At 39.7% G+C, this 20,964-nt stretch overlaps 1 protein-coding gene across 3 annotated transcripts in view; it reads right to left on the bottom strand.

Annotated features, from left to right (window-relative positions):
* Positions 1-1,694: 1,694 nt before the first annotated feature.
* The window catches only part of si:ch211-26b3.4 (connector enhancer of kinase suppressor of ras 2), a 112,497-nt gene continuing 93,227 nt past the window's right edge, over positions 1,695-20,964 (bottom strand). For 2 of the 3 annotated variants that reach the window (XM_041796866.1, XM_041796868.1), the window contains 11 exons: positions 17,947-17,984; positions 17,801-17,843; positions 14,639-14,687; positions 13,067-13,239; positions 12,338-12,411; positions 12,133-12,204; positions 9,954-10,024; positions 9,760-9,860; positions 8,400-8,997; positions 6,184-6,446; positions 1,695-4,598 (listed from right to left, as the gene is read on the bottom strand). In XM_041796866.1, the coding sequence (XP_041652800.1) occupies positions 4,389-4,598; positions 6,184-6,446; positions 8,400-8,997; positions 9,760-9,860; positions 9,954-10,024; positions 12,133-12,204; positions 12,338-12,411; positions 13,067-13,239; positions 14,639-14,687; positions 17,801-17,843; positions 17,947-17,984 (1,692 nt within the window). In that variant the 3' untranslated portion in view covers positions 1,695-4,388. The remainder of the gene's footprint in view (positions 4,599-6,183; positions 6,447-8,399; positions 8,998-9,759; positions 9,861-9,953; positions 10,025-12,132; positions 12,205-12,337; positions 12,412-13,066; positions 13,240-14,638; positions 14,688-17,800; positions 17,844-17,946; positions 17,985-20,964) is intronic. The other variant, XM_041796867.1, reaches the window with a different exon arrangement.

The raw sequence follows: 20,964 nt of genomic DNA, 5'->3' as shown, positions 1-20,964 counted from the left end.
GAGCAAAAATCATGCCATGGGGTCAAAGAAACTGCCTGCAGAGCTCAGAGACAGGATTGTTGACAGGCAAAGACCTGGGGAAGGATTAAAAAAATGCTGTTGCAGTGAAGGTTCCCAAGAGCACAGTGGCCTCCACAATTTTCAAATGGAAGAAGTTTTGCACAACCAGGACTCTTCCAGAAGCTGGTCGCCCGGCCAATCTTAGCAATCAGGTGTGAAGGGCCTTCGTGTTTTGCACTGAGGAGAGGCGTCTATCTAGCCACTTTGACATAAAGCCCACATCGGTGGAGGGCTGCAGTGATGGTTGTCCTTCTGGAACTTGGTCCCATCTCCACACAGGATCTCTGGGGCTCAGTCACCTCTCTTGCTAAGGCCCTTCTCCCCCCATTGCTCAGTTTGGCTGAACTAGAGTCTACTTAAAGCTCAAAACATACTGGTGCTACACTGTCGTGTGACGTCACATGATTGGTCTCATTTGCCATCTTTAGCACACACTGACTGCAGTGCATCATCAGTCAAACTCCCCTCCAGCTAGTGCCTGGCCAGGTGCTTGATACCAGAGCTGAGAGTCTGCTCGGGGCTGGACTCCTCAGGTAAGTGATAAGGCGATTAGATCAGTGGCATTTCATCAGCAGCCTCCTACTTATTCAACACACCAAAAAAAAGATGGTGCTAATTTTCTTTTTTCTGTGCTCTCAAACAGCTGTTCTCTCTGGAATAGAAGAGTTGTGAAGACTCCTGTCTCTCTTCATCCAACTAGATAACACTAGGATGGCCACAGAACTGAGTAAAATGGAGTATTGATAACCTACACACCAGGTAAGTCAGTTCAACTCTGGGAGGAAAAAACACTTTTTTGTCAGGATGTAGGGATAGCACTAAATGCATGTAGAATTTTTCTGATGATAATTGCAGTGCACAGGTCCATCTAAAGCAAGGGTGTCCAAACTTTTTCCACTGAGGGCCACATACAGAAATATACAAGAATGGTAGGGCCACTTTCATACGCCACACCTTGAGGATATGAAAGTTAGTAAAACTAATCTAATGTAGCTATATATTCTTAGTGATTGAGTGTGCTCAAATGGCTAGGTAGTTGTTGACAAGACAAATAGCCAATAAATTTAAAGATTTTTGGGGAGGCCAACCACATTTCAGAGGGCCCTGGCTATGCACCTGGAACGCTATTGGTGCTGCTATCTGCTGTGGTAATCAATTAGGGCATTAAAAATCAAGATATCTGTTTTATTTTGGTTGCCAATATGTTTACCATTTACAGTGTCATCTTTGCTTGGTCACAAATTAAAAAAACAACAACATTAAATTCTTCTTGTCAAAATATTTGTTTACAGAATTAGCATGGTAGAACGGCCTTGTGCTGAAACCAAGAAGTAGAGTACCGTCAAGCAAAAGCTTCATGTTCTAATGTGGGTCATATTTCATTTTATCTTTAAAATTTGCTGTGGGTCAAACAAAAGTGGCCCCTGGACCATAGTTTGGACACCCCTGATTTAAAGCCATCCTCCATTTCCATTCATTCCAAATGGCTGTCCCCCACTTCCTGACCTCCAGCGGACATTTGTGAGTCATGTGGTTGCAAACAACCAATCAGAGGATCCCCTCTCCTCACTTCATCCTGGAAAGAGAACACAAATAAGGTAGACAAACAGAACATGGCTCATAGTGCAGAGGATTCAGTTTATTGAAGTCAAAGTTTAACAACTTAAGTTTACAATCTGTATTTTTTGTAATATATATTCATATATATGAAACCAAAAAAGGCTACTTTAGGAAGAATAAATGTAATTTTCTCTCTTTTTTTAATATCATCTTTAGTCAGTTTAATGTACAGAATAACAGTAAGCTAATATTATCCTTGAAAAAGAGCAATATGTTCCTTTTTTAATGTCGCAGTGCAACTTACATCTTACACACCTGTGCAATGTACCATGAGGTGTACACCCCTGAAAGAACACACAGTGGAATCTCCCCTTTCGGCCTGTTTCTGCAGGTCTACACACACAAAGATCAGGGAGGGATAACACAGTCTGTGCCTACAAATTGTAACTCGCACTCCTTAATCTACAGTATGTTGCCTGCTCGGCAGAGCAGCGGTTGAAAATAAGGAAACTAACATTACAGATGAGAAATGTAGATAGGTCTGCAGACTAACACTGAAACTCTTCTACAGCTGTGTGTGTAGGATCACCTGTATATGTCAGTCCACCGTTGCCAAAGAGAGGGTTGGGAGGCACAGGGAAAGTGCTTGCATCATTTAGATTCTTTGTGGAAATAAACCATTTAAAAACATGTCTGTGGGGTGCATTTGATATTTCACAACAGTGTGACATAATGAAAAAACCTGAACCTACACTCAAAGATTACAGAAAAGTATGAAGAATAAGTACAGATAGTGCTGGATGCAGCAGCTGCTACGCGTGTCTGTTAGAGTCTTGACCACTGGGGGGCACCGTTGAGTCCTTGGCCTGATATTGCAGATGAAATGGTTCATCTGAGTTTCACAGACGTTACAGACCGGTTAGAGTAGAGGTCTTTGTCCGCCCAGTGTCGACAGTATGCTTGGAGGGAATGTAAAAACAGCTTTCATTTGAGAAGCACCTGTACTGCTATCACTCAGGTGAGATTCCTGAAGCCTTTGGACTTGTGTCAGTCTTCCTTTGCAAACCAAAACAAACTGAAACCTCCTGGTAGCATGCTAAAAGAGGATCTGCATTAGATCGAGTAGCTGAGTGGCGCTCAGCTATTGTACAGTGTGTGTCTTCAAACACTATCAAAGGAAGAAATAAATATGAACTCTTAAATAAAAATAATTTTTCAACAGTACTTTTGCATGTATCATGCGCTACAAGTCTAATCTTGCAATCATGAGAGAAAGGAAAAACAAAAGAACACAAATGATCCACAATATTTTACCCTGTCCAGTCAAATCAGTCCCAGGCCTTTTCTCATGCAACACATCACCAGGAAAAGGGTCAGCCATGATGTAAACCAGTACAAACTGTCAATGATGGTGGTTGTTGTCATTTGCCTCCTAGTTGTTCAACTGCTAAACACCCTGCATCTACAGAGTGAAGAGGGGGACACTGCAAAACCTTGGCATAGAATACATCATACTTTACATAATATCTATGACACAAAACGTAAATAGATTTATATATTCTTCTATGTTTAAATATATTTGTAGACTGTACACAAATCTTTAGAAAATGAGACGGCAAATGCTTTTACCTGATATTTTGAAGAGCAATGGTTAAAGAGGCCGATGAGACATAGACCCTGTGATGCAGCCAATGAGATATAGAGATATAGAAAGTGCATTCTTTGTAGTAAGTGACTCCTTTGAAAAGAACTCTCTAGCTCTTGCATTCACGGTTAAAGATAAAAAAATAAACCAAAAACGTTTTGCACCCACGCAAATACATAATCTCTGTCTTCCCTCCGCTACCTCTAGAAGCATATCACAGTGGTAGTGGAACGCAAACATTTACATCAGTATACACAGCAGTATACACATATACACAAGTCTTTGAGGAACAGAGAGATAAAAAACAAAGGGGAAACTTGGACAAAATCAAAGGTGGAGATGAAGAGTGAAAAAGAATGCAAATGAACCATGCTATCAGAGGAGCCTCCTTCTGCAGATAAAATTTTAACAGTTCACAGTTTGAAAAAGTGTGCATCCAGCCAGCACAGTGGTTCCTTCAATTAGTTTTTTTCCTCAGTTTAACAACTAAATAGATAAACCAGCTACCTTTCACAGTCTTAAAGTCACTGCTCTTATATTCCCCACACTGTCCCGTCAGATCAGCCTGGAAAAACCACCTTCAAATTAAGATATGCAGTGTGACAAAGAAAAGATACAGAGAGAGAAAGGGGGAGAACTGTTGGCTCTGGGTGCAAAGTTCATCAGTACAAAAGTAGTACAGTGCTGTGGTGAAAAGGATTCTCCTCTGTATTGCTGCTACATAGCTCCCCCTGCCCCTGAAAATCAACTGGACAAAACAAAAACGAGAGAATACGAAATGAAAAATGTTAAAAAGTCTCCTTTTTTCCATTTTGCTTGACAAGCATGTGGAGTTTATGCTGAGTTCCATAGACAAAGGAAGATTAATGCTTTCTGTTCAGGCATGCAATAGGCACCCTGTGGGGTCCTCGGGATTATCAAAAGTTCATACACGCAGGTCTCAGTCTGTTCCCTCTATGATATTTACACATCGTACAATGTGCGTTCCTGTGTCTGTGTCGTGCTCAGAGTCGTGATGATGCAGGAGGATTCTGCCGATGTAAAGCTCTGTGTGTGTTTGTGTATGCGTCTGTTAGTAAGTGATTGTGTGTTTCTGTTCAGTCTTTGCTTTCCGCTCCCTTTCTCACACGTGTGTCTCGATAAAAGAGTGTGTGTGGGTCATGAGAGGTGCGCCCAGCGGGGAGAGGTCATCCTGGCCGTTGGTGCCGGGGCTGAGCTGGCAGATGTCTGAGTAGAGCTCGCTGTGCCACTGCTTCCACTCTCTGAAGGTCTGCGAGCACAGGCCGGGGTCCTCCAGGAGAGCACAGATCACTGCCAGCTCCGACTCTTTGGCCTGGGGGACAGAAGAGACATCAGGAAGTTACAAATAAGTTTAACAGCTAGTTCAGGGTTGGACAATTGGTGGCCCAGGGGCCACATCTGGCCCTCCACCTTATTTAATGCAGCCAAGTCAATTTCAAATACCAATAAACAGAAAAAATCTGCCATGAAAGCATGAAAACAGAAACAATTATATGATCTTTTGCAACTGGTATATAGTTAGATATTTCTTGAAGTTTTTAGATGTGATTGAAAAAAATTTAAAACTTTTTTCAATTTCTTTTCATAAAAAAAATCTATAAATATTCTATTTTTAATATATCAAATTTCATTTGTATTTACTTTATAATGCTTAAATTTCTTTTTCTAATTCTATTTGAATATACTTTAGCTTTATGTTTTTTATTTCATTAAAAAGTTTACACTTATTTTCTAACTTCAGATTTTTTTTATTTGTGCATTTATTTCATCTTTAAATTTTTATTTTATTTTTCTTTATGTATTTTTTAATTCATTTTCTTTTTATGTGTGTCAATATTTTTTTTTAGTTTTTTCATTAAAATTTTATCTTATGATTCTTTAACAAATTTGTATCTATCTCTATGATTTATATCTATTCACTATCTTTATTTTATTTTATTTTCAGTTTTTTTATTTCATCAAAATATTTGATTTTTTTTTATTTTAATTTCTTTTTAAATTTGTTTTGAGTATACTTTGGTTTTGTTTTTGGTTTCATTTAAAAGTTGATTTTTTCAACATGTTTTTTTAATTTGTGCTTTTATCTCATTTTCTTATTTACTAGTTTTATTTTATTTCTTTAGAACTGTTTTCTTTTTAATTTTTGTCAATATTATTTATTTTTTTAGTTTTTTGATTAAATTGAAAATAGAAATTTATTGATGAAATTCTTAATTACTTTTATTTTCATTTTGTTTCATTTTAAAATTTCTTATTTTATTCAAATTAAATGTATCATTTATTAATTTATCAAATTTGTGTTTATCTCTATTTCTTTTCACTTTGATATATTTTTAGTTTTCAAATTTAACTTAAATATTTGAAATTGATCTATTTCTAATTTCTTTTATCTGGACATTTTATTTTTTATTGTATCTAAATTTAATTTTTTTTTTCTTTATCTTTTCAATTTTTTTCGATTATCTTTATGTAGTTCTTTCCTTTTTCTTCCATTTAGCAGATTTAATTGGCTGTAGTTGTTTCTGTAAAAAAAATTGGGTGTGCATTACATAGCACTTAAAAATATGCAAGTAAAATACCAAGTATCATGTTCATTGCATTGAAAAAGGAGCTTAAAATTGATTTGTTTGCTGTGTTTATCTCATCAAATAAACTATATCTATCGCACTTGAGTTTAAAAACATGTTGGTCTAATAAATTATCAGGAAAGCAACATATTCTTCCTCTCATTTAATTATTAGTAATCACAGAGCTTAAATTGATAATATCCAACAATCAGTAATATTTTGGCCCATTGGCAATGAAGCTTAAATTAATGCGGCTCTCTTGATAACCAAAGATGGCCATCTCTGATCTAGTTCTTCCAAAATAATCCCTCAATCCTCTCTTTGCACTACCTTCAAGGTGCTACGGAGGGCTCGGACTCGGTGCAGCCTGTCGTTGAGGAGAGGGTCTCTGGCTCTTTGAGTGAAACATCGTCGAAGGTCCTGCCTGCTACAGGGTCTTGGGTCTCCCAGGGCTGTCACATTGGCTTGCTCTAGGGCTCGGTAAAGCTGCTCTAACCCGTCTAAGGGCTCTGGCTCCCGGCACTCTGATACTCGCCGCTCCCTTCCTTCTGACACCCTTCTCTCTCTGCCCTCAATTCTCATCTCCCGCAGATCTGAAACACCCAGGAGAGGACCAGTTAGATTCACAGTCACTGCTGAAATGACTTAAAGCACTGTTTAGTGTAAAAAAGCAAAAATATACAATTCTGCACCCAGAATAAGGGGCAAAAACTTATAATCTCTAAAATGAGAATACTATTGTTTATTTTGTTTGTTTTTCAGCTTTTCTATGAAAGTCACCTGAATATTTTGATGTTAGTTCGAACAGAAAGGGCACCTATCATTGGTGGGAATGCAGAATACTATCATAATAATATCAGTATTGGCAGATGTAAAGTCTGCAGGTTGCTACAGAACTGTTTGTAGCTTTAAAAAAGACAGATGGTTAAAAATTCAAATAAATTCTGCACAAAATGTCAGTGCAATCCAAAGAAATGCATTTCAGTTTTTTTATTCTGTCTATATTTGAAGAAGAATACACCTAGAATTTATGCAGGATCTAATTTTGCTTTCCATATTTCAAGCCTGTTTTGAAATAAATACATAGTCACAGTAATAGTAACAGTTCAGATCAAGTACAGGAGGGACTAAGTTATCTTTACAATGAAGAAATGTGTCTATATATCAGAATCTATATCAGCTAAAATGAGTTTGGATTGTCATATCGGATATTGGCAAAAATCCAAATAGTTCATTCCTAATAGTCTGTTTTTTTTCTAACGTTCAAGCCAAAAGATTGGTCCTTAAATTAAGCATCAATAACAACATCAATGCAAAGGAATGTAAAAAGAACTCATCTCCTTGGATGTTTTACCCTTAAACTGATTTGATAAATCAATCATGGTCAATATACTTTAGCTTTTTGACAAAACTTGACAGTTCCAGCCAATTGGTGCTAGTAGTCTCACAGTTACTGAAATGGGGATCCCCTGAGTGCAGTGAATGTGTCTCAAATGATTGTAGTATAAAAACACCTGTGTCTGGAAGCTCCAGTCGGTGGTTAATCAGTATTCCTGGCTACCATTACACGATGAAGACAAAAGAACACCCAGCAACTCAGAGAAAAGGTTATTGAAAAGTATAAGTCTATACTTAAAAGCTATGTTTGGACACCAAACACTGCAAATCATCACAAACACACCATCCCCACAGTGAAGTATGGTGGTGGCAGCATCATGCTGTGGGGATGCTTTTCAGCAGCTGGCCCTGGGTGCTTGTGAAGATAAAGGGTAAAATGAATACAGCAAAATATATGAAAATCCTCGTGACCAATCTTATTCAGTCTGCAAGGGAACTACAGCCTGGCAGGAGATTTGTTTTCCAATAAGACAATGACGTGAAGCATACAGCAAAAGCTACACAGAAAAGGTTTAAAGACAACAAGGTGAATGTTCTGGAGTGGCTGAGAGAAAGCCCAGGCCTCAATCCAATAGAGAATTTGTGGCTGGTCTTGAAAAGGGCTGTTTACTCCAACTTGAGAGAACTTTAGCAGTTTTGCAAAGAAAAATGGAGTAAAATTGCTGTGCAAGCCTGACTTGAGACCTATCTACTAGAGACCTAGGCGCATCTACTAAATACTGATTGACATGGGTAAATATTTATGCAGTCATTTATTTAGCATAAGATATTTTTGTTTAATTACTGTACTTTGTAGAAACTTTGTTTTCCCTTTGACATTAAAGAGTTTTTTGGGGTATTTTTTTAGCCAAAGTGCTAACTTATATTGATCACGATTAATTCATAAAATTAATAAAAGGGTAAAACATCCAAGGAGCATGAACACTTATTACAGGTACTGTACATTCTGCATATAATGATCTAAAGTGTACATAATAAAGACCACCTTCAACACTGAAAAGTCATTATAAACCATTTTATAAAGCAAATATTTTGAGTTTCTTTTCCTCCAAAGAGCACAGAGATTGCTTTTGTGTATGCCTCAGAAAGTTTTGTACATGTTGCTGCTTCTGTCCTTGCGTACAACAGATTGTGTGTTACTTACTCACCCTCCTCACCCTGAAGCATATCTGCAGCCTGCTCTCTCTCTGCTTCCTCATCCTCGCTCCTCTCCTCCATATGAGCAGAGGTGTGTAGCAGCTTTCCTGGCATCGGGTCCCTGTTCCTAGGTAGGCTCTGGCTGCGCTGCTTGTGGGAGCGTCGGTGCGTGTGGCTGTGTGTGTGGGGACCTCGCTCCAGAGGGAAGGGACCATCCCGTTCTCGGTCCCTCTCTGCAGCGTGGTGTCTCCGTACGGGCAGTGTGGCCTGTCTGCGTCTCTCTGGGGACATACCCTGTCTTCCCAGCCCTCCGTACAGCCCCATTTCTCCTGCCATGCTCCCCATTAGGCCGTATTCACTCTCCCCTGGTGCTGTTTGTAGGAAGTGCAGGCCTGCGCTGGTCAGAGGGGTCTCAATGAGGTCCTGCCAGGAGCGCCGCTCACGATGGGAGGAGCGGCAGCCTGATGAGTGTGTACTGGTGCTGCCCGTGCCGGTCCCCATGCCCATGCTGTCTCCACGCTGGTCCTCAGCCGAGGAGTGAGAGTGAGTCGACTCACTTGAGAAATGCCTGCCATGCTTGGGCTCTGGAAAAGGGCTGGAGGAGTTGACCTGGAGAGGGAGAGGGGAGGTGGAAGAGACCATCTGTGGAGGGATGGGGGAGGTGGAGGCACTCAGTGATGGAGGACGTGGGGATGGAGTGGAGCGCATGAGGCTTATGGAGCTGACTGAGCGGGGCAACTGGTCATAACTGTGAAGGAAATTAGTCTGAAGGAGCGAGGGTTTGTGAGGTGGATGAAGGTTAGTATGAAGAGGAGAGACGAGGACATTGTCACAGAGAAATGTGAACACAGATACAAGGAAAATGTGACCCGCAAAACAAGGAAAAAGAGGAGTTGTGCGAGGAAGGAGAGACAGCAGGAGAAGAGAGAAGGCAGAAATGCATAAAGGACAGAAAAAGAGCAAAAGAAGAGAGCAAAAAAGCAATGAGATGGCAGATGATAAAATCCAGGAATGACTGGCATGACTGTTCTGTTGCTCAGCTAGAAAATCACCAGTCCAATTCCCAGGACTATGTGCACATGCACTATGTAGAAGTCTTTTTCAGGGTGCAGTATCTCTCAGAGATTTAATGAGCTATGGCAACTGTCGCCACCTAGAGGTCTGATTTAAAATAAGCTCTGGCAGCAGAACACAGAGAAGTGATGGTGTTGGCTGCTTAGCAAACCAGATTCTCTCACACTCTGATGTTTTATTTATGTGAGTAGCTCTGGTCTATGCAGCCCTGAAAACTGAAGGGCTTTTAGGGATAAAATATTCCATCAGAATGAAACACTGCAATAGAAATGTAGAGTGTATGTGTATGGTGCTTACTGATGGTGTACGGTGGTAAGTATCACAGAGTGATGAGGGTCCCTCCTGTTTGAGCGTCATCGAACCATCAACCTCGTCCTGATCGCTCTCACTCCAGTAATCTGATGTTGAAAGGAAATCAGAGATACAAACAATAAATGCTAGAGGCTGCTGGACAAACAGAGGAAGAGGGCTGCAGAGCGAGTCTGTCTTACCTTCATCAGGGCGAGGCACCTTGTCATCAGGCGTGTAGCCAATAGCAGCAAGACCGAGCCGATTCATCCACCTATAAGAGACAAGCAAAGGGAAACGAAAATGAAAAGTGAGGACAAGTAAAGACCAGACCACCTTCTTTTGAGAAGTACTCACCCCCTTTGATGTTTCACACTTTTATGATTTTACAAATTAATCGTTGTCAAAATAATTTGGCTTTTTAAGAAAAAAATCACAAAAAAACTCTGCCAAATGTCAAAGTGAAAACAGATTTCTACAAAGTAAATCCAATAAAAAAAAAAAATGTAATGGAAAATAAGCAACTGCATAAATATTCACCCCCTTTAAAGTGACTGACCTAATTCAATGTAGGTCCATACAATTGGTGCTAGTGGTCTCACAATTAGTGAAATGGGGATCACCTGAGCGTAGTGAATGTGTCTCAAACGATCATAGTATAAAGACACCTGTGTCTGGCAGGTCCAGTCACTGGTTAATCAGTATTCATGGCTACCATTTCACCAGGAAGACAAAAGAACACTTCAAGCAGCTCAGAGAAAAGGTTATTGAAAAGTATAAGTCAGGGGATAGATACAAAAAAAATCCAAGGAACCAAACATCCCCCAGAGTTCAGTTAAATCCATCGTCAAGAATTGGAAGGACTATGACACGAGTTAATCTGCCAAGATCAGGCCATTCTCACAAACTGAGTGGCCGTGCAAGAAGGAAACTAGTGGGAGAGGCCACCAAGACACCTATGACTACTCTGAAGGAGTTACAAGCTTCAGCAGCTGACATGGAAGAGACTCTGCACAACAACTGTTGCCCAGGTTCTTTATCAGCCAGAGTTTGCCAAAAAAAGATGTGGAAGACTCCATGATAAAGTGGAAGAAAGTTCTTTGGTCTGATGAGACCAAAAAGGTGCTTTCTGGCCATCAGACAAGACTCTGTGCTTGGCAGACACCAAACACTGCACATCACCACAAACACACCATCCCCACTGTGAAGCATGGTGGAGGCATCATCATGTTGTGAGGATGCCTCTAGACTGGCTCTGGAAGACTTGTAAAGGTAAAGGGAAAAAGTAAATACAGCAGAAATAGGAAAAATCGTGGAGGACAATTGTTTTTTAGTCTACATAAGACCTCCAGCTAGGGAGAAGATTTATTTTCCAGCAAGACAATGACCAGAAGCATAGAGTGAAAGCTAAACAGCATTGCTGTTTAGCGAAAGCTAAACAGAAATGGTGAAAAAAACAAGCCTAATTATATGACTATGATTAATTTAGAAAATCAATTAAAGGGTAAAATATCCAAGGGGGAATCCTTTTTATATACACTGTAAAGCATTTTTACTTAACAGAAAAAAAAAAAAACATTCATAAATTTCTTACAGTTAAGGAGAAATGCACTTAAAAAGGCACTTCCAGGTTTGTGCTTTAAGCAGTCCCAAAAGCAACTCTAGAGCACTGGGTGACAAAGAGATTCAAATTTTAGACTAGCATTTTTTTAGTGTCACATAAACACTTAAGTAGGTCCTGAAGAACTTAATGTTGTTAATTTTTCTAGTATGCAATTTTTTTTGCAAAGCTTTTTTTAAATTGTTGTGTCTCAACAATAGCAAAATATTATATTTAACAGTTCTTTATGGTTTCCAACAGAAGGATCTTAAATACAGAGGTAAATGTAGAAAAGCCATTATACAAAGAAGACATGGTGGAACTATTCTGATGCTTAACAACCACCTTTTCACCTACACAAATAATAAGAATGTTCTTTAACTGTGTGCAGCAGCTTCTGCATACATGAACCTACATGGAAGTCAAATATAGTTGGTTAATTACTCTCTGGCAATTATCTCCCCATGTTATTGAGAAGAGGTGTGGATAATTAGAACTCATCAGATCGCACTCCTGCAATTATCACTACAATCTTGCTATCACACAAGCACACACGTGTCACACAGACACGCACACAGTCAGAGCTCCACATTTAACAAGGGAAGGCCAGGTTCATACCTTATTCATGCACTGTGTTGTGTGGGCTGTTGCCTTGTGTAAACTTGGTTTACTCAGTTAAAATATTCATGAAAGAACACGTGACGTCCCCAAGCATATGATGATTGTCCACATTAAGACACAAAAACACACTTAGAGACTCACAGAGACAACCCCTCGCTCACCTGTTCATTTCCTCAAGACAATCTGTGGCGAAGAAGAAGCTCTTGATTTTGGGATGACAGGCTTTGAAGGCGCTGCAGTCAGTCAGGAAGAGAAGGCTGATTAGTGTTTGTGAGTGTGCATGGTAGGCATGTGTGCATTCATGTTGTGTGGGTGAAAGCTAATGTGCTTGATTAGTAATTTTGGCGACATGTGAGGGACACTCACAATTTCCGTCTGCACTCTATGGCTCTGTCTATTCTGAACTCTGGGAGGCTGATGAAGCCCTCAGCTTTCTCATCCTGCAGGCACAGACAGATGGAGAGTGGTGGCACATCATCAACACAGGGAACAAAATGTCGCACATACTGATATACCAATTTTATTAGGGACAGCAATAGTCAAGTCTAGCATATGAAACAACATATGTTGTTTACATTGGCAGGGATACATCCCATCAACAATCTGACATTAAGAGACAGAGAAGAGATGAGACTGTCACAGCTAGAAAACTGAACAACAGAAACACATTTACATCAAATGTAAAGGCAGTTTTAAAGACAGATAGCAGTGCAAACATCCAGACTTGAAAATTACTATTTTTAGACTGTTGCTCCAAAGAAAAAAAAAAAACATAGTACCACCCCAGGAAAGTCTTTGTAAACGTTTTTATTCTTTGCTGCTTTTTCTTAAATGTTTATAAAAATCCTGGATTCGCACCCCCAGGTTTGGACTGTGTCTCTTGCAAAGGTATTTTCAACTATTTGGCTCTTTGGTTGAGCAAGGTTGAGTAACACTGAGTAAAGTATTTAATAAGGCTTTACTAAAGCTTATTAGTCTGTCGTATTGATGAAGTGTTTCCAAAATGTTTTATGTAAAATCAAATTTTGATATAAGTGTTGCAGAATTTGCCTAACTGTAGGAGTTTAAATCTGATTGTTGCATGTGATTTCTTACGTTTTGGTTGGTGTACCAGTAGAGGCAGGACTCTTTGAGGATAAACCAGTACTTCCGCCATTTCTGGGTGAAATAGCCTTTAGCATCCTTCTTCTTCCACAGCCAGCCCTCACAGTCACCATGGCCCAGATCCTTACAGGAAATTCTTCTTCGACTGGCACTAGTGAGGGAACCTTCATGAAGACAAAAGAGTGGTGTCAATACTACAATAACTGTTCATGGCATTTGAAGTAAATATTAGAAAAATCTGTAGGTACCAATGTTTTCGGGGGATTAAGCTGTGCACTAAAAAGCTCAATCCAAAATGTTAGGGTTCTTACTCTAAGTGTAAAAAAGCTCACTCTTGTAAAATGCCTCACCTCATATGCATATTTGCACGAATTAATCTATTTACCATACTCAAATGCTGGAAGTAATAAATCTATTCACTGAAAATCAAATACCACAAAAAAATGCTCTCTGCCATAAAATGCCTCACCTCATATTCACATTTTTTATTTATCAATCTACTTATTGCATCTTAAATCACTGTGGTAAAGTGCTTCACTTCATATGCATATTTGCACTTATTAATCTAAATACTGTAACCTAAATCACTGCGGTAAAATGCCTCACCTCATATTCGTATTTTTTTCTTATCAATCTATTTAGCCCATCTTAAATCACTATGGTAAAATGCCTCACCTCATATGCATATTTGCACTTATTAATCCATTTACAGTACTCATATGCTGTAAGTAATAAATATTTTCACTCTAACTCAAATACTGTCAGAAGGCTCTGTGTGGTAAAATGCCTCACCTCATATGCATATTGGCAGTAATCAACTATCTTTATCTTCTCTACCTCATGTAAATCTGCCCAACTTTCCAAATTCTATACTTCTGATCTGTCTAGGCAGCACTCTTGCACTCTTTGCACATCTTGCAACCATACTTCAAAAGCACACAGACTTGTATATACCAGCAAAATACCTAACAAGAGCTAGTACATATATTAATCTTATTGTTTTAATACTTTTTCAGTTTTATTTATTTTTTATATTTAATGTTTAATTCCTGTACATTGAGAGCAAAGATAACCAGAGTCAAATTCCTTGTTGTGTAAGCTGAGTTTGATTTTCTTACTGTCGTTTACTGAAGGATTTCTTAATGTAAACTGATCAAGTTATGTGGTCTACTTAATCCCTCCAGATTAATTATACACAAAGCTTAAACACATGTATTAAATCATTGGCAATGTTTAATGTGAAACATTTATTATTTTATCTTCTTATCCCCTTTTGTCTCTTTTTAAATTTTCATATCATGAAGTGTGATTCTGGACTTTCACATGTGAGAAATGTGTTAGATTGTAGAGCCTGCCTCAATCCCCCTTGGGTCTGTTCAAGCCCTGTCTTGTTATCAGAGTCACACAGCACCTGAACTATCTCAGGCTTGTTAAAAATAGTGTAGTCTGAGCCATGTCTCAGGGTAAAAGACTGGTTTTCTGGAGTTATAATTGACATACTGTAAGTACATTGTTAAGATCACACACAAGATGATACAAAAAGAAACGATTAAGCATGTTTACCTTTACTTCGTTTTTTGGTTTTTGTTCTCAGAGATGTGTAGTGGAAAGACTAGAGGGGAGACAAAAAGAAAAAAAAAACACATTAGCTCAAACAAACTTTCTGGGTCGACGTTGATACACAAAAAGAGGTTGCAGTAAGTTCATTCCAAGTGCTTATTTTTTTTTTATTTTTATCAGGAACACAGTGGAGAGGATTACAGGCACAGACGGATCACGATGATAAACCGCTTCAGCCAGGAAGTGACCTAGCTACAACCTGTGATGGAGATCTGAGAGCTGTTTGCCACAGAGACTTAAAGCCCGGTGATGTCAGAAAGTCATGAACAGTATCAATTAAGCTTTGACTTTTAGCAGTTTAAAACATTTGAATACATTAGAAAAGGGGCCCCCAAGTCCCAGCCCATGGGCCACTTCAGCCTGCCAAAGCCCCTCTGCATCCACACTGATCTCTTCCCAAGTTGCCATTCCCAAATCGTCTGGAAAGGCACACACCTCTCTATAGAAGGTCTCAAAGCTGATAATGAATATTTAACAAAAAACTAAGTCATGAGGTCAAAGGAACTGCCTGCAAAGCTTAAAGACAGGATTGCTGCAAGGCACAGATCTGGGGAAGGCTACAAAAAAAATCTGTTGCACCGAGAGTTCCCAAGAGCACAGTGGCCTCCATGGTTCTCAAATGGAAGAAGTCTGGCAAGACCATGACTATTCCAAGAGCTGGTCACCCAGCCAAACTGAGCAATCAGGAAAGAAGAGTCTTAGTTAGAGAGCTGTCCAAGAGTCTGATGGTCACTCTGATTGAGCTCCAGAGATCCTGTGTGAAGAAGAATGCTTGGGGGGCTGGACGTTCAAATAAACTTAAATTAAAGGTGCAGCGTGTAATATTTAGCCTAGTAGCATTAAGCTGAACAAACTTGGTAAAATAAAGCAAAACATTTCTGAGACGGTCTATCTAAACAAGTGTTTAGTCATCTCAATTCAAAAATAGCTATTTTGAAAAAAAACAACAACTCAGAATAAACCTTTAATTCATACATAGGGAGGGTCCTAGGGAGCATCCTCCATGGATGCCGCCATCTTGAATTTTTACATGTTTCCATGGTAACACAGAGGAAAAAAAGGATAAATAAAGTCATTGTATTGTATTGTATTGTATTGTATTCACATTACATTAAATTCAACTGGTTTCCAGCAGAGAAATGCAATCTAGAACCCACTCCTAGATGTTGATATTCAGTTTTACACACTGAACCTTTAAAAGACATTTTCGTCTAATTAACATATTTTTAAATATTTTATTTAATTTGAAATGTATGCCATTTTTAACCTCTGAAAGTAAGACCAGTCCCTATACTGTAGCCAGCCACAAGCAGGCTGGGTTATTTTAGCTGAATGCATCAGGGCTGTTACATTTTCCATTACTGCTAATATGGTGTGCCCTGATTTGAGAAAAACCTGTGTAAGAAAAAGGTCTTTAGTTTTGATTCTCAGGCAGGAAAACGGTCGAGATTGAAAGAAAACCAATGTTTAAATAAAGAAGGAACTCAAAATATGTGTTTTTTATTCATCATATTTGCTAACAATTGGTGACAGGTGGATTTCGATAAAATGGATCAAACATTTAACCAATCTGGACAATGTTTTTAAATAGCTGTAGGGAATTTTAAAAAGATGCCTTATATGCATCAACCAATATTTCCCTCTGCATATTTCTGAATTAAATAATGTTCTGGGGCTGGATGGGAAGATGTGGGGGCCTGATGTGGCCCTCGGGCCGCCAGTTGATGATCTCTGCTCTAGAAGGACAACTATCACTGCAGCCCTCCACCAATCTGGGCTTATGGCAGTGGTTAGACCAAAGCCTCTCCTCAGTGCAAAACAAATGATAGCCCACTTGCAATATCTCAGCAAAGACTGGGAGAAATGGGAAGAACCTGAGCTAGATATCAAGTGTTTTTGCACAGGGTCTGAATACGTATGTCAATGTGATATTTCTGTTTTTTATTTTTCATACATTTGCCAAAATTTCCAAAATTCTGTTTACACTTTGTTATAATGGGATACTGGGATAGGATTAATGGGAATGAAATTTTCTTTTTTGACTGTAGCATCAGGCTGCAACATGACAAAACTAAAAAAGTGAAGGGAGGTGAATACTTTCTGATTGCACTGTACATATAAAATGTCCAATTGCTGTCCAGTGTCCAACTGCAATTTTGTTTAAGCATGGCAAAAAAAAGTAGCTCTTGAAAGCTGAAGTGGCCCTCCTTCAAAATGACAGAACCAAAAGTGGCCCCATGACAGTTTTATCTTCCCTCAACACTACAACATCTCATTCTAAAACATAACTTAGTGTATCAAATGGGCTAGCAAATACTAATTGCCCATTAGCTGATAGATGTCCAAGAAGCTAATGCTTGAATGCTAAGAGCCCAAAGTTATCAACATTAAATACACAAGAAATAGACCTAGGAGCTATTTATCTAGCTAACAAAGCTAAATTTAAGTCCACTGAGCTGACTCACTGTATGCTACATCCCACAGTACTCAGGAGAAGAGACTATGGCTACTGTCACAGTAACCTAAATATGAAAACCAACTGACCTCATTTGACTGTTATCTTTTATTTAATTTTAACTGTCCTGAATGGATTTAATCTCAGGTGTCACAATGGATGTCCCTGTATCAGAGGATGTGCTTAGTAATGGTAAATGGACTTTGTCTGATAAAGCAGTTTTCTAGTCATCTGACTGCTCAAAGCGCTTTCACTCTGTTCACTCCACATTCACACACTTATGGAACAGCTTCTGCTTGGCCATTAGTTTTAGCTTATCCCATTCATTTGCATTCATACCCATTTAAACACTGCCATTGAAGCAGCAAACTTGGGGTTAAGTGTCTCGCCCAAGAACACATCAACATGTGACAGCAGGAGCTGGGGATCAAACCCACTACCTTCTGATTGCAGGAAGACCGACTCTACCGACTTTGTCTTCTATGGGGCGCTACAGTCGCCCTATAGAAAGCAGATGATGTAAATTCTGCTGTCAGACTTCTACCAAATGTATGTGAGAATGAGCAATATTTGAAGGACTGAGTCCATATGCATTTATCAAGCATCCAACAAATATAAAGGTGGTCTCACAGCTCTGTCTGCTCTCCTACCTTCCTCATGGAGGCTCCTCCTGAGCTCCCTGAGCCAGAGTACCTGCAGGAGGACAGACAGGATTGAGTGTAACCACAAACTACTCCTACTTCTCCTTCCATCAATCACAAGCATGTGGTGAAACCACAAACAACCACAAACGCACCTGTCTGTCGTGTCCGCTCGCAGTGTGTCTGCACCTCGCTGAGACAGAGACAGAAGAAGAAAAGACTCAGTTAAAGAGCTTCTTATTTACATGGATCAGGCTTCTACTTGTCAACAAGTTAGTAATTACTGTTTATATTCCTATGAGTTTCCACTAAGACTGGTATTTTGTCTAATATAAGCGCCCCCTGCTGTCTCTGATTGGGGCCCCTGCAGACTTGAGTGCTGGTCCAACCTGAGTTCTGATTACTGGAGAAGTTTTGAACAACTTTTCTCATAAATACTGCAAAGCAGTTGCCACCTACTCTCATCAGATCTTCTAATATTTTTCACTCTAACAGCACGGCGCTATTTCAACATTTTTTTTGTGAATTAAATGTTTTTGTCATGCAAAAAATTAAGCTACACCAAGGAGGAATGCTGCAAGCTAAAATAAAGCAACACACATCACTATTATTACTCATTATTATTGTTATTATTGTTGTTTTTTTTCTTCAATACTAATTTTGCATGTTTGAATTGGACTGCTCTTTACCAGTAAAAAGCTTTTATTTGCAAATTATGCGATAAATTTGGTCAACTATACCATGCAAAAAATGAGAGGTGATTTCTCAGTATGGTCGCCCCTGAAAATGTCATTCAAACCAGCCTTTGATCAGCACCACAGAGCAGCACATTTATCCTGGCCCATAACAACCAAAAAAATGCCTTAGTCTGGTTTAATCAAACTGCCACACATCTGAAATTGGTTAAACAGCAAGTTTACTTTGTGAGAGACAATGGTAGCTGCCAAGCAACTAAGACACAGGTGCCACTACAGGAAAATGACTCCATTTAAGCCCGGTCAAGTCAGGTGTGGGAGTGTGTGCTTATTTGGCACTTTGCAGTGTAAACACTGGCCCTATACCGCTCTGGCCTTCTAATAGCTATCATCCAGACCAGTGCAAGGCCCATGCCTCATCCCTGCAGGAGATATTTTTCTCCAGCTGACTGCAGGAATGCGGGAGTCCTCCTGAAAAGAAGTCTTGTTCCAGGCACTGACTAGGACTGACTGACTTGAGTTGAGCTGAAAAAGTTGAAAACCAGTCCCCGACACCTCAGCACCACCAACAACACTCAGCTGATGTCCGCTGCACCTTCATGTTCCGTACAGCTCATTCAAGAGCTGCAGTATCATGAGTCTTCCCTACACAGGGCTTTCGATCGTAGGTGTCTACATGCGGTGTAGCTCAAAGGTTCAAAGGGGGTGCAAACTCTGAGCCTGAAGCCTCTCGTGGCAAGAAATGCCTACCCCTTTCAGCCGTGGAGCCATGCAGCTAAATCAGTGCAGTCAAAATGCCTGCCTGTGGTCTTTGCAGGTAAAAGTGATCACAGTTATTTTTGCAGGCTGCACCGTGGCGCAGGGGTTAGCGCTGTTGCCTCACAGCAAGAAGGTCCCTGGTTCACTTCCTGGTCAGGGCCTTTCTGTGCGGTGTTTGCATGTTCTCCCCATGCATCCGTGGGTTCTCTCCGGGTACTCTGGCTTCCTCACACCACCAGACTTAGGTTAATTGGTGAGGCTAAATGAGCGTGCCTGGTTCTCTGTCTCTATATGTCATCCCTGAAATTGACTGGCAACCACTCCAGGGTGTGCTGCAGCAGCATCATTTTTAATTCAGCAAAGTTACAAGTAATATGACGGTACTGTACCATGCCATGGTGAAGAGGGAAATGACGCTCAATTTATCTGTTGTTTTTTGTTTTAATCCTTACCTATGGTCATGAGCTTTGGGTAATGTCAGAATGAGATCGTGGATAAAAGCAATCGAAATGAGATTCCTCAGGAGGATGGCTGGGCTCAGCCTCAAGAGATAGGGTGAGGAGCTTGGACATCCAGAGGAAGTTTGAAGTAAAGCCGCTGTTCCTTCGCCTCGAAAGGAGCCAGTTAAGGTGGTTTGGCCATCTGATCAGGATGCCTCCTGGTTGCCTTCCTGAGGAGGTCTTCTGGGCAAGCATGCTGTTGTCTCAGTAGGTTATAATATACAACAGCGCCAAACAGACTTCTCCTAGTCCTGCCATTAAATATTGTGTTAATATGATCAAAATATATCTGCCCTCTAACTAACTTTACTGGCCTAGAACACAGACTAAAGTTAAGGGGATAATGTTAGTACTCACTTATGCTTTCATGAACTCTATATTATTTTCATTTTGTCAAGTCTTCTGCTTTCCATCTGCTGTAAATTTGTAGTTCAAGCTGTACTGACCAATAACATGTCAGTGGGATTCTGTGTACACAGATAAAATGCCAGCAACAACAGGTTGAACCTGGTTCATGCTGGTGACAAACCAGCTAGCATCAATGCTAGTCTTATGACCATTTATAGTCTCAGCTATCTGCATCAAAGTACAGCTAACAATCCATTTTAAACCAAACGTTTGAAGTAAAGCCAGTATGTGGTTAGGTGTTCTTACAGACAAAAATGCATCAGTAAAGATCAAACCAAGCTCCATCTAAAAATCATGACATTTAGCTTTCTTTCTTCTCTTCAGGTAAGATATGAGAAAGTCCCATTGAAATTAGTTTCTCTTTTAGGCTTATATAGCTGAAGTGAGCATGAGTGAAGATGCTGGATTTTATATGGAGTCTTCTGTAAAACTGAGACACATCAGATGAACGTGGCTAGTCCAGAGAAAACAGAGATGGCATCCTATACACTGCAACCACCACACAGAAAAGGATATCTTGCCTGGAAGTTAACTACTGGCTCCACCGGAAAAAGAGAAAAATTCCCCTTGGTTTTCAGAGGTAAAAGCATTTATCAGACAATGATTGGCACGGATTACCGAAGGGTTCAGAGATTGGTGCATTTGTGATGAAGAATCTCACCCTTCATCTCCAGAAAAGCAGCATTATTGATCATGATGCATCATAAATACTTAAAAAGTCCACGCACTTTGTAAGACTTTCATTCTGGTCGCTGGTTTAATAAAAGGATCACAAGGGTTGTAGATATAACACAGTGGTTTTCAAGCATTT

The sequence above is a fragment of the Cheilinus undulatus genome, linkage group 10, assembly GCF_018320785.1.
Source record: "Cheilinus undulatus linkage group 10, ASM1832078v1, whole genome shotgun sequence".
In the NCBI taxonomy this organism is placed as follows: domain Eukaryota; kingdom Metazoa; phylum Chordata; class Actinopteri; order Labriformes; family Labridae; genus Cheilinus; species Cheilinus undulatus.
The sequence above is the reverse complement of the archived record's forward strand: the minus strand, read 5'-3'. Positions and strand labels throughout refer to the sequence as shown.